This window comes from Vespa velutina, chromosome 10 (genome assembly GCF_912470025.1).
Source record: "Vespa velutina chromosome 10, iVesVel2.1, whole genome shotgun sequence".
Classification (NCBI taxonomy): domain Eukaryota; kingdom Metazoa; phylum Arthropoda; class Insecta; order Hymenoptera; family Vespidae; genus Vespa; species Vespa velutina.
The window spans coordinates 1,378,251-1,388,572 of NC_062197.1; the positions used below are offsets into that span (position 1 = coordinate 1,378,251).

The following is a 10,322-nucleotide window of genomic DNA, read 5'->3' on the forward strand; positions in this document are numbered from 1 at the left end:
CTTTTTAATAATTAGTTACTCAATTGGAATACTAATATCATATAATTATAAACATGCTCTTTTTGCTAGGGTATTTTATTTAGGGTATTTTGCAAAGATGAAAACTATCAAATGAATCTTAGGGATATTTACTAAAATAACAGGACAGCACTGTTTTTATCTTTCAACATCCTTCGTTCACGGGAATAGAAGAATATCGAACCAAGATGGTATGTTTGTTGCAAAATGTTAATCTTTATTTATTGCTGCCATCATGTTATAATTTTATTTACATACTTTAAAAAATATTTGTCTTTACGAAATTGCATTAAATAGAATTTTACATTTTTTATTATTTTTCTTATATAAAAAAACATAACCTTGAAAAACGTTGCAAAAATAACGATATTACAAGCTTTACATTTATTTGATGATGATAAATTATTTATATAATATTTATATTTTATTCAAAAATTGATATAACTGTCAAGATGTGTAAATGAGATATTTTTTATTATTTTAGGGGAAAGTCAAATGTTCTGAATTAAGGAGCAAGGATAAGAAGGAGTTGCTAAAGCAACTCGAAGAATTAAAAACAGAGCTTACAAATTTAAGAGTAGCTAAAGTAACTGGAGGAGCTGCTTCTAAATTATCTAAAATGTATGTTTTATTAATACTAAGAAATGCTTTTATACTAATTTCCTAAGAAAATTAAAATAATCATTAATGTATATAAATAATACACAACACAATGCCTTTTCCTTACAGCCGTGTTGTCAGGAAAGCTATAGCTCGTGTATACATTATTATGCATCAGAAACAAAAAGAAAACCTCCGGCTACTTTTTAAGAACAACAAATACAAACCTTTGGATTTAAGACCAAAGAAAACCAGGGCAATACGACGCAAGCTAACACCTTTTCAAATTAGCAGAAAACCATTGAAAGAAATCCGAAAACAGTCGACATATCCCTTAAGAAAATATGCTCTGAAGGTATAATATGTATTATTTCTATTTCAAAATAAAATATATAAAAAATACAATTTATTATTATTTATCCATTTTTCTGTATTTTCGTATTTTACCTTGAATATCCTAATATGATGTATTACTTATCTCATATCTACAATCTTCATTATATCAAGATTTGCTTAATAAAAAATAACAAAATTTTGTTGTTAGAAGAATTGTTTTTAGTCATATTCTATTTTTATATTTATTTTCATATGTAAGTTTAAAAATTATTAATATTTTTATATACACTTAATATATTGTTTAATATTATATTATATATAATGTATTTTTTTTTAAAAAGATATATCTTCAATTATATGATCATACAGTAATAAGTTTCCCTGAACACCATGGGCATGGGTGAAAATTTGATGCAAGTATGCATGTATCTTTACAATCTTTAATTTCTGTTAAAAGATCAAGAATTTGAGATGTTGTTTCATCATCTGATATTTCTGATACAACACTATTGTTTTGTTTGATGTTTTCTGGTGTTATTACATCTTTATTTTCTTCTAAAAAAATTAAAATCTATTTAGTCTCTGACACACACACACACACACACACACTATAATTTTATTTTTTAGTTAACATACCTTTATGATCAGAAGTATAAAGCTCCATGTTGTCTGTAATAGTGGATTTTCTTGTTATCAAATTTGTTACTAATTCTTTTAACTTATGCAATTGTTCTTGCTGTTCGTTTTTCTGTTCTATAAGTAAACGAAATGCTTCATTTTTTTCTTTTGCTCTTTCTTGCAAAATAGCACGTTGCCTTTGATACAATGCAATATATTCACCTGTATATGAACATTAGAATTACTAGGGCAAAACTGTATGTTAAGTACAAAAAAGATATGTTATCTTATATAGGATATTCGTCATACATAGTTTAAACAATTTTCTTTTGAGATATAAATTTACATAATATCTAGGTTCAATTAAAACAATATGATTATCATACCTATTGTCTCTGTTTCACTTTGAAGCTGTAAAACCAAATGTTCCAGTCTTTGTTTTTCATCCGTTAACTCAGCAAGTTTTTCCATTGTTTCCTTAAATCTCTCTTCCAATTTCTTTATTGGTTCTAAAGCATAAGAAGGCTCAGTTATTGTGGAGCGTGATATAGTTTTAATTTCTTTGGTGTTAAGGATATTTTTATCAACATTGTCATTATTTTCTGATATTTCATTAATCACATTAGATTCATTTATTTCATTTTTTTCTTTGTCCGTTTTATGATTCAATTCTTCAGTGAGTTTTTCATTTTCACTTTTTAAATCATCAATAGTATTCTGTAATTATATAAATATATATTTATATAAAATAATAATAAGTATATATATATATATATATATATATACATATTATTAAAATAAATGATTAATAATAGTAAAATTAAATACCAAAGCTTTTTGAAGTTCTTGCTGTAATGTATGTGCATATTGCGATTGAGCTTGATAATGATGTATTTGATCAGCAATTTGAGCATTCTGTAAATTCTCTTTTTTCAATTCTGATAAAGATTCTTCTTTCTCTTTTAAAGAATTTTTCAAATATTCTACTTCTGACTCTAATTTGTTAAGTTCTGCATTTAACTTCCTCCCAATAGTACGTTCTGATTGTAGTTTTTCTGTTAAATCTAATTTAGTATTGCTCTGTGTGTGTATGTTGTGATTTCAAAAAAGAATATGATAATCAGATTATATGCTATTTATAAATATTAAGTAATTATGATTATAGCTATAATATTTTTAAATTAATATGAATTGATATATAATGCATACTAAATTATTTATACTAATATACTTGCAAGTAAAATAAAAGCATCATGCATCTCATTTAACTGTTGTTTAAGCTGTTGGTTTTGTGATACAGCTCTAGATGCACCAAGCTGTTCACTTTCAAGAGCCTGAAGCAGTTTCGGTACATCTGTACTTTGATTCTCTTTATTTTGTAACTGTTGTAGTTCTTTTTTTAAAATATCTATATCTGTTTCCTAAAAAAATTAACATAATATTAAAATAAAATATAAAAAATAAATATATATATATATATATATATAATAATTTTGTACATTACCTTTTCATTTATAATAATATGAAGTCTCTCTTGTTCTAATGTAAGTTCATCAATTTCCTTTATTAAAGTATCTGTACGATGTTTGTGATTTTGCAATGGAATTAACTCTTGAACTTTTTCTTTTTCAGATTGTAATTGTTGTTCAAAATCTGATAAACGCTCTATATAACTTTTTTCTCTAATTTCCAATTCGTTGTTTAATTTTTTCTGATGTTCTAGCTATAATTACCAGAAAATATATAAGAGAGAATTTATAATTACATAATATAAAAAAAGATGTAGAAAAATAATTTATCAAAATTTATAATGACATACTTCATTAACCAGTCTTTCTTGTTGTGTTTCTAATTGACGTACATAGTTTTGATATTGTTTACTTGCTTCATCATTTTCTTCGCTCACTGTTTTCAAAGCTTCTTTCATTTGTGCTACTTGTTGTTCAAGCATGGTTACATTATGATGTTGATTTTCAAGCATCTCTAAATCTTGAGATGTGCTTGTGAGCTAGTATAAAATAATGTTTTCATTAATCAAAAGTTTGTAATTATGTTCATAGTGAAAGTGAAACATTAAATTACCTGTTGTATTTTTAATTCATTTAATGAAAGTAAAGCAGCTTTTTCTTGTAAAGTCTGCTGTAAATTGATTAATTCACTATTCTTAACACTTAATTTTTGTTTTAATTCTGAAACCTGTAAATTCAAATCATCTTTTTCCTTCCTATAATGATAAAAGATTGTTAATACAGTACTTTTTATTTGCTTCAAATTTATGTAACTTTCTAATTAAATACAAAATAATTATATGAAATATTTTTAATATACATTACATACTTTAGCTCTGAATATTTTTCGTGAAGTGTTTCATGATCTTGTTTCATTTGTTGAGCGATTTTTTTAGCTTCTTCAGCATCATTTTTTGTAATATTTAATTCTTTTTCAAATTCAGATGAATGAAATTGAACATGTTTCAATTTCCCAGATAATTCTTCTATCTCTTCTGTAAATATATATATATATATTTATATATATATTTATTAGATAAATTATATTAAGTATAAAAATATGACTTGATGATACAATGCTAACCTTTTTGGTGTTTAATAATTGCTTCATTTTGATTTAAGGCTGTAGTAAGTTCTGCTTTTTCCGAAATTAAAATATTAGTTGTTTGCACATGAATTTGCAATTTTTCTTTTAGTTGTTTAATCTCTTGCATCAGCTTTATCTCAACTTCTGTATTTTTTGCAGTAAGTGCAGCTTGTAGTTCAGAAATTTTATTACTCTGTCCCATTTATAAATGAGTGCATTTATATACACCGTGTAGCACAGAACATAAAAAGATATAATGGTTTATAGAAAGAAAGGAATACTTACATATTGTCTAACTTGAATTTGTAATTGATTTACTACTTGATTTTGATCCTGTAAACAAGTTACAGTTTGATTTTGAGAATCAAGCATTTTCCGTTTATTATTGTCAGTATTTTCATCAGACTCATTAATTTTTGTATTCTCAGCTTGTAACAATTGTTTCGTTTGTATAGATAATTGTTGATTTAATGATATATTACCTAAAGTACAATTACTTTCACTTTTATCTTTATCTGTACAAAAGTAATTAATGTTATTTTCATTAGATTCCGATACTCTTTCCTTTTCTACATGACTGTTATCTTTTTCTGACAATATTGCAACATTTGTCATTTCAATGCTGGCAACTTGTTTAGGACTACCTTCTGCATCCATTTGTTTTACACTTATTTTATTCTCATTTGTGGATACAAAATTTGTTGATTCTATATTTACATGAGAATCTTTATTATCTAATGGAAACGTAAAATTTTGTAAAGTATCGCTTATAGGAACATTATGATCACTTCTCAACTGATTTTTATGGGAGCTTGTTTCCACAGTTTCATTCTAATAAAGTAATTACAAAAGAATATGAAAATATTATTAATGATTATTATTATTATTATTATATATATATATATATATATATATATAATAATAAATAATATATTATAAATAATATAATATATATATATATAATATATATATATATATATTATATATAATATATTAATAATATATTATATATGTATATATTAATACAAAATTTGCACAATACCTGCTGTGATAATTTAATTATCCCATTTTCATTTTTCAATGGTTCATCTTGTATATGTATTTTTTTATTCTGTTGAAATTCTTTTAACTAGAAAAAAGGAAAATTATTAAAAAATAAATAGAATATAATATTTGTAAAAGTGAAACATTTATACAAAATGAGATATATTAAAGAAACCATTTATGTTCTTTACTTGAACGATCTTCGTAAAAGTAGATATTTTGCAACATTTGTGGCATATGACACGTCATAGCTTTAATGTTTCGATATAGAAAAAAAGTTAATAATAAAATATCTAACATTGAAATTCTTAAATTCTTTTATAATATATTAAATAAAACCAATGAGATATAAATGCTTTAACAAAACGTTACAATATTTTATTTATATTATTTCATATTATCTTTATTTATTACCTTTTTTCTAGCTGCTATTAATTTCTCCGTTTTACTTAAATTCATTGTATTATTTATTATACTGCTGCAAAAGGTCAAATCTATTATGTCAAACTATGAAAAACTTTCACATTATTTTACTGAAAAACATTAGTAATATAGTCATAAAGGTTATGAAATGTCTACGTGCCATTCATGCCATATTGCTATAGTGTCATTAAATATATCCAATTTATTTCAATTAAAGATATTGGATATATATGTTTTATCGAGAAAATCGAAATAAAATTCGTTTTCTCATTAAATATATCGTTGAAAAAATTAAATCGATTTGTTAAAAAATATTTGGATTACTCGTTTAAAAAATAAGAAATGGACAAACTTAGATATACATGAGTGTATTTTTGGTAATCTCATGAAACAGATAGTTCATGATAGATATCATTTATGCATCAATCGAAAACGCGGTAAACCGGATGTTTCCTAAAAGGAGGTATTTTTCCCTACTATATCTTATATTTGATTAAAGGAAAGTAGAAAAGAATTTTTGAAAGTAAATTAGTTTTCTTTTCTGTTTTTTTTCTTCATGAAAAAATCTCAAGTTAAAAATGGCAAAAAGTCTATGAGTTCAGTTAGATATAAAATTGATCTATAAAAATAAAATATTTTTTAAAGGTACGCGATTAAATTTATTTCAGAAATTAGAATTACTATTCATCTATAAAGACAATGAATGATACGCTAATATTTCTTATTTCTAATAAATGATGATATTAGTGTATTTCATGAACATTATTTGATCAGAATTTATGATAAGAGTATTATGAAAGTAAACTGAAGGTTAACATAAGATAAGACATATTAATGTCATTTTAAAACAATCTTAAAATGAATAAAGTGGCAAATATATCAACTCCAATTAATTTGGATGATCCAAGATTTCGTATTAGACCATATCAACAAATTATAGCTTCTTGCACAGGTGCACTTATAACTTCAATATTTGGTAAGTGAATATAATTGATAATTATTTTTGAAAACAATATTTTTTATATAATTTGATAATAGTTCTATATTGCATTTATTTTTATAAGTAAGAATTAAGCATAGTAAAATACATTTGTTTTTTTAGTTACACCTTTGGATGTAGTTAAAACACGTCTACAAGCCCAACAGAAAGCTATGATTTCTAACAAATGTTTCTTATATTGCAATGGATTAATGGACCATTTATGTCCATGTCTCAATGGAAAAGGACCCAATGAAAAATTTACTGGCACTATGGTATAAATAATAGATTGAATTACAATAAATTTTAATTGACACAACGATCGATCAAGTTCCTTCATATAAATATTAACGTTTTATTTATAGGACGCTTTTATAAAAATAAGTAAGAGGGAAGGAATTAGTTCGCTATGGAGCGGCTTGAGTCCAACTCTTGTATTAGCAGTACCTGCAACCATAATATATTTTGTTTCATATGAACAGTTAAGGATATACTTAAAAGTAAGTTAAAAATAAAAAAAAAAGATATATTTATATAATAATTGATATTTTTGCAAGCTTGGCATTTATAGGATAAATATAATAGAAATTGGAGAAAAAATACAAAAAATGTAGAACAGCCATTTTGGATTCCTATGTTAGCTGGAGGTACAGCACGTATTTGGGCAGCAGTTTTAGTTAGTCCGTTAGAATTAATTAGAACTAAAATGCAATCTCAAAAATTAAGCCATGCAGGTAATGAAAGAGTAAGATATATGTATATAACAAAATACTATTAATAGAATAATTTTTTATTTTTATTCCTGCAGAAATAAGAGAAGCATTAAAGATACTTATTAAATACAGTGGTTTTTCTGGCCTATGGATGGGATTAGGATCGACACTTCTTCGAGACGTACCTTTTAGTGCCATTTATTGGTTTCATTATGAAACTATAAAACAAATATTCTGTGAGTCACAACAAACTTTTACTTTCAATCTTGCAGCAGGAGCAACAGCAGGATCTGTAAGTTTAAAATTATTATTATTTCTGATAAATAATTAATAATATAATCGTGTGAATTCATTCTCTTTTTTTTTATTTTTTATATATAAAGATAGCTGCATTATTGACTATACCATTTGATGTAGTAAAAACACATAGGCAAATAGAAATGGGTGAAAAGGAAATATATTCAGGTATGTGCGGTGTATTAAAAAAAAGTTAATATTTCTTTTAAATGCATAACATTCACATACACTAATTCATTTGTTTAATGTGATTACAGATAAACCTGATCGTAGTAGTAATACATGGACTATAATACGAAGAATTTATAATCAAAATGGTATAAAAGGTTTGTTTACTGGTTTAATTCCACGTCTAGTAAAAGTTGCACCAGCTTGTGCTATAATGATAGCAACTTTTGAGCATGGAAAACGATTTTTCCAAAAATACAATGCTAGCAAAGTACTTGAATTTGAGCATGATATATATTTATTACAGAATAAACGTAATAGTACCAAATGACATATGTAGTATTAGATATGATACTATACTGTACATATACGTCTTAAGTTAAAATCTTTATTTCATAATTATGTTCTCCATTTATTTAATATACTAATGTTTAGAAATATAAATATAAAATTGTATTTAACGTGTATTTATTATTAACCTTGATTATGACATTCTTATAACATTTTTACTAAAGCTTAGCATATATTTTAATAAAAAATAAAATTATCTTGAATGCTAGTCTCTATTATATTTATAAGAGAGATTCATACTTAATTATTACAGGTATAATAATTATTACAGATATTTAAGATAAAGTTCACATTAAAAAAGTAGATTTAAATTATATAATTACTTATATAATTTTTAATATTTATTAATTAAAGCGTTGCATAGAAGTAAAGTTATTTGGAGATTGATTATTTAAATACAAAGTACAAGATGTGTTACAATTGCAACAATTTTTTTATATATAAAAAAAAAAAAGAAACCCGCGACTGAGCATATAATAGCAAAATAATATTTAATTCTGTGCATTATAAATTCATTGCTATTTAATATAAAATAAATTTAAGATGATTTTTTATGAGTTTACAATAACGAGCCTAAAACTACAGAATATATCATTTAATACACATATGAATATAATAGTAATTTAAGACATTACTATCTTGAATATATATGGTTATTAACAACTGTAAATTAATCATACAAAGATAAGCATTACTATATTAAATCGGTATACTTACTTATGATTATTATCCATTAGGGCAGCTAGGAAATGTATGTTTTGTTTGCTTATAAAAAGTCATACAAATAATATTATAATAAAAATTAAGTAATAGAAAATTATATATAACACACACACACACACATCTGACATTTAATATTTTATATTCCATTAGCATGTTGCACAAATTTTATATCCTATGGAATAATAATTAAAATTTTGTTAATCTTTCATATTATAGCTTATATATCTTAACTTGTAATATTTTACACACTTTCAATTTATTCAAGAATATAATAGTTGGTTTTTGAAAATAGCTTCTAAATTGCTGCAGTATTCATAAAAATAACAATGCTGAAAGAATATGTATAGTGTGCAATATTTCATATATATTAAGTATATGTCACATATTTGCAAATTTAAAGAATTTCTTATGAATAAAATGATGACAAAACCAAACTTTAAAAAAATCATAAAAGCAGAAAAATATTTTATAGAATTTAATTTTTTTAATTTTTAATTTATTTCATGTTTCAGACTTCTTTATATAGTTATTTTATTTTTATTATAAGCTTTCGTCTACTATTATGCACTATTCTTCGCAGTTGATTTTATGTTTGACTGCATTATTTCATTGTAAGCAAATGATTATAAATTATTTACATACTCACAATAATAGCTATATGCTAAATGGACTGAAATATCTTTAAATTGAATTAGAACAAAGCATTTTTTTTGTTAAGTTTAATATACGAGGACTATTCATTTAAATTTCAATGAGAGATGGATAATTTCTTGAGTTCGTCTTATTATAAATTTCATGAAATTATTTTTTAAAGAAAAAATTGTAAAAAAAAGACAGCATTACTATTTTTACTACTTTTTTATATTTTTTAATAACTTATAATCATCAAATCATTTTATTATAGTTATATAGCGCTTTATAACTTTTAGCTTGAGGGACGTGTGCTTATATTATTTTATAAATAAATTCTTTCTCTGCAACTTATATTTGTCATATAATAGAGATTTTATTTATATATAATAAGAATCAAATAATATTATATTTAATTATACACGACAATTATATATACAATATTAATGTTTCTCTTCATTACATGAACAGACCTCGTATATGATCAAAAATATGAAAAAAAAAAATAGGGTAAAAATAAATTTAAAGGACAGAATAATGCATATGTATTCACTTTTACTGCATCATACATAACCATGATGCTTGTTTTTTTTCTTTTTTTTTTTTTTTTTTGTTAACTATTTCTGTGAATGCATAATATATACTCATAAGAGCATCAGTGAATAGTATACCCTGATGTTGTTGGGGTTACAAATTCTTCAAACATATGACATTATGGACTTGTGCATATAGTCTTAGATTTCAAATTATTATGCACTTGCCATATCTATCATCAGTATCTTATTCCATTCTTCCTCCTTGAGACTGCTTCTGTAACATTGAAAACA

At 24.0% G+C, this 10,322-nt stretch overlaps 4 protein-coding genes across 7 annotated transcripts in view; 2 read left to right on the forward strand and 2 right to left on the reverse strand.

Moving 5' to 3' along the window:
- Nucleotides 1-69: 69 nt before the first annotated feature.
- On the forward strand, nt 70-1,020 carry LOC124952343 (60S ribosomal protein L35). Its single transcript, XM_047502057.1, has 3 exons — nt 70-209; nt 503-639; nt 748-1,020. Exons 1-3 carry the CDS (start codon nt 207-209, stop codon nt 977-979), a joined length of 372 nt encoding a protein of 123 aa, XP_047358013.1. The 5' UTR covers nt 70-206; the 3' UTR covers nt 980-1,020.
- Nucleotides 964-6,025, reverse strand: LOC124952330 (golgin subfamily A member 2-like). 2 transcript variants are annotated; one of them, XM_047502036.1, is made up of 14 exons: nt 5,795-6,025; nt 5,626-5,689; nt 5,210-5,296; nt 4,453-4,998; nt 4,165-4,360; nt 3,910-4,075; nt 3,655-3,796; nt 3,392-3,580; nt 3,077-3,295; nt 2,808-2,993; nt 2,401-2,652; nt 1,959-2,289; nt 1,591-1,794; nt 964-1,509 (listed from the first exon to the last, which is right to left on the reverse strand). In XM_047502036.1, exons 2-14 carry the CDS (start codon nt 5,668-5,670, stop codon nt 1,316-1,318), a joined length of 2,757 nt encoding a protein of 918 aa, XP_047357992.1. In that variant the 5' UTR covers nt 5,671-5,689; nt 5,795-6,025; the 3' UTR covers nt 964-1,315. The 2 variants fall into 2 exon arrangements, with proteins under 2 accessions (XP_047357992.1, XP_047357991.1); XM_047502035.1 differs by having other exon boundaries at nt 5,626-6,025.
- Nucleotides 5,799-8,247, forward strand: LOC124952337 (probable mitochondrial glutathione transporter SLC25A40). Its single transcript, XM_047502049.1, has 8 exons — nt 5,799-6,097; nt 6,303-6,610; nt 6,737-6,888; nt 6,979-7,113; nt 7,185-7,347; nt 7,422-7,618; nt 7,710-7,791; nt 7,881-8,247. The coding sequence occupies exons 2-8, from the start codon at nt 6,493-6,495 to the stop codon at nt 8,120-8,122; spliced, it is 1,089 nt and encodes a 362-aa protein (XP_047358005.1). The 5' UTR covers nt 5,799-6,097; nt 6,303-6,492; the 3' UTR covers nt 8,123-8,247.
- Nucleotides 8,248-8,944: 697 nt separating this feature from the next.
- The window catches only part of LOC124952341 (ras-related protein Rab-11A), a 4,656-nt gene continuing 3,278 nt past the window's right edge, over nt 8,945-10,322 (reverse strand). For all 3 annotated transcript variants that reach the window (XR_007101867.1, XM_047502055.1, XM_047502052.1), the window contains one exon: nt 8,945-10,305. The gene's annotated coding sequence lies outside the window, so the exon portion shown is untranslated. The remainder of the gene's footprint in view (nt 10,306-10,322) is intronic.

Excerpts from the sequence above, each read along its gene's own strand:
- LOC124952343 (XM_047502057.1), top strand. Across the intron at positions 640-747 it reads GCTTCTAAATTATCTAAAAT|CCGTGTTGTCAGGAAAGCTA; the intron begins GTATGTTTTATT and ends TTTTCCTTACAG.
- LOC124952330 (XM_047502036.1), bottom strand. The coding sequence starts at position 5,670 with ATGAATTTAAGTAAAACGGAGAAATTAATAGCAGCTAGAAAAAAG. Across the intron at positions 5,297-5,625 it reads TAATAGCAGCTAGAAAAAAG|TTAAAAGAATTTCAACAGAA; the intron begins GTAATAAATAAA and ends CCTTTTTTCTAG. Across the intron at positions 1,510-1,590 it reads TTATACTTCTGATCATAAAG|AAGAAAATAAAGATGTAATA; the intron begins GTATGTTAACTA and ends TAATTTTTTTAG.
- LOC124952337 (XM_047502049.1), top strand. The coding sequence starts at position 6,493 with ATGAATAAAGTGGCAAATATATCAACTCCAATTAATTTGGATGATCCA. Across the intron at positions 6,611-6,736 it reads ACTTATAACTTCAATATTTG|TTACACCTTTGGATGTAGTT; the intron begins GTAAGTGAATAT and ends TTGTTTTTTTAG. Across the intron at positions 7,348-7,421 it reads TCAAAAATTAAGCCATGCAG|AAATAAGAGAAGCATTAAAG; the intron begins GTAATGAAAGAG and ends TTATTCCTGCAG.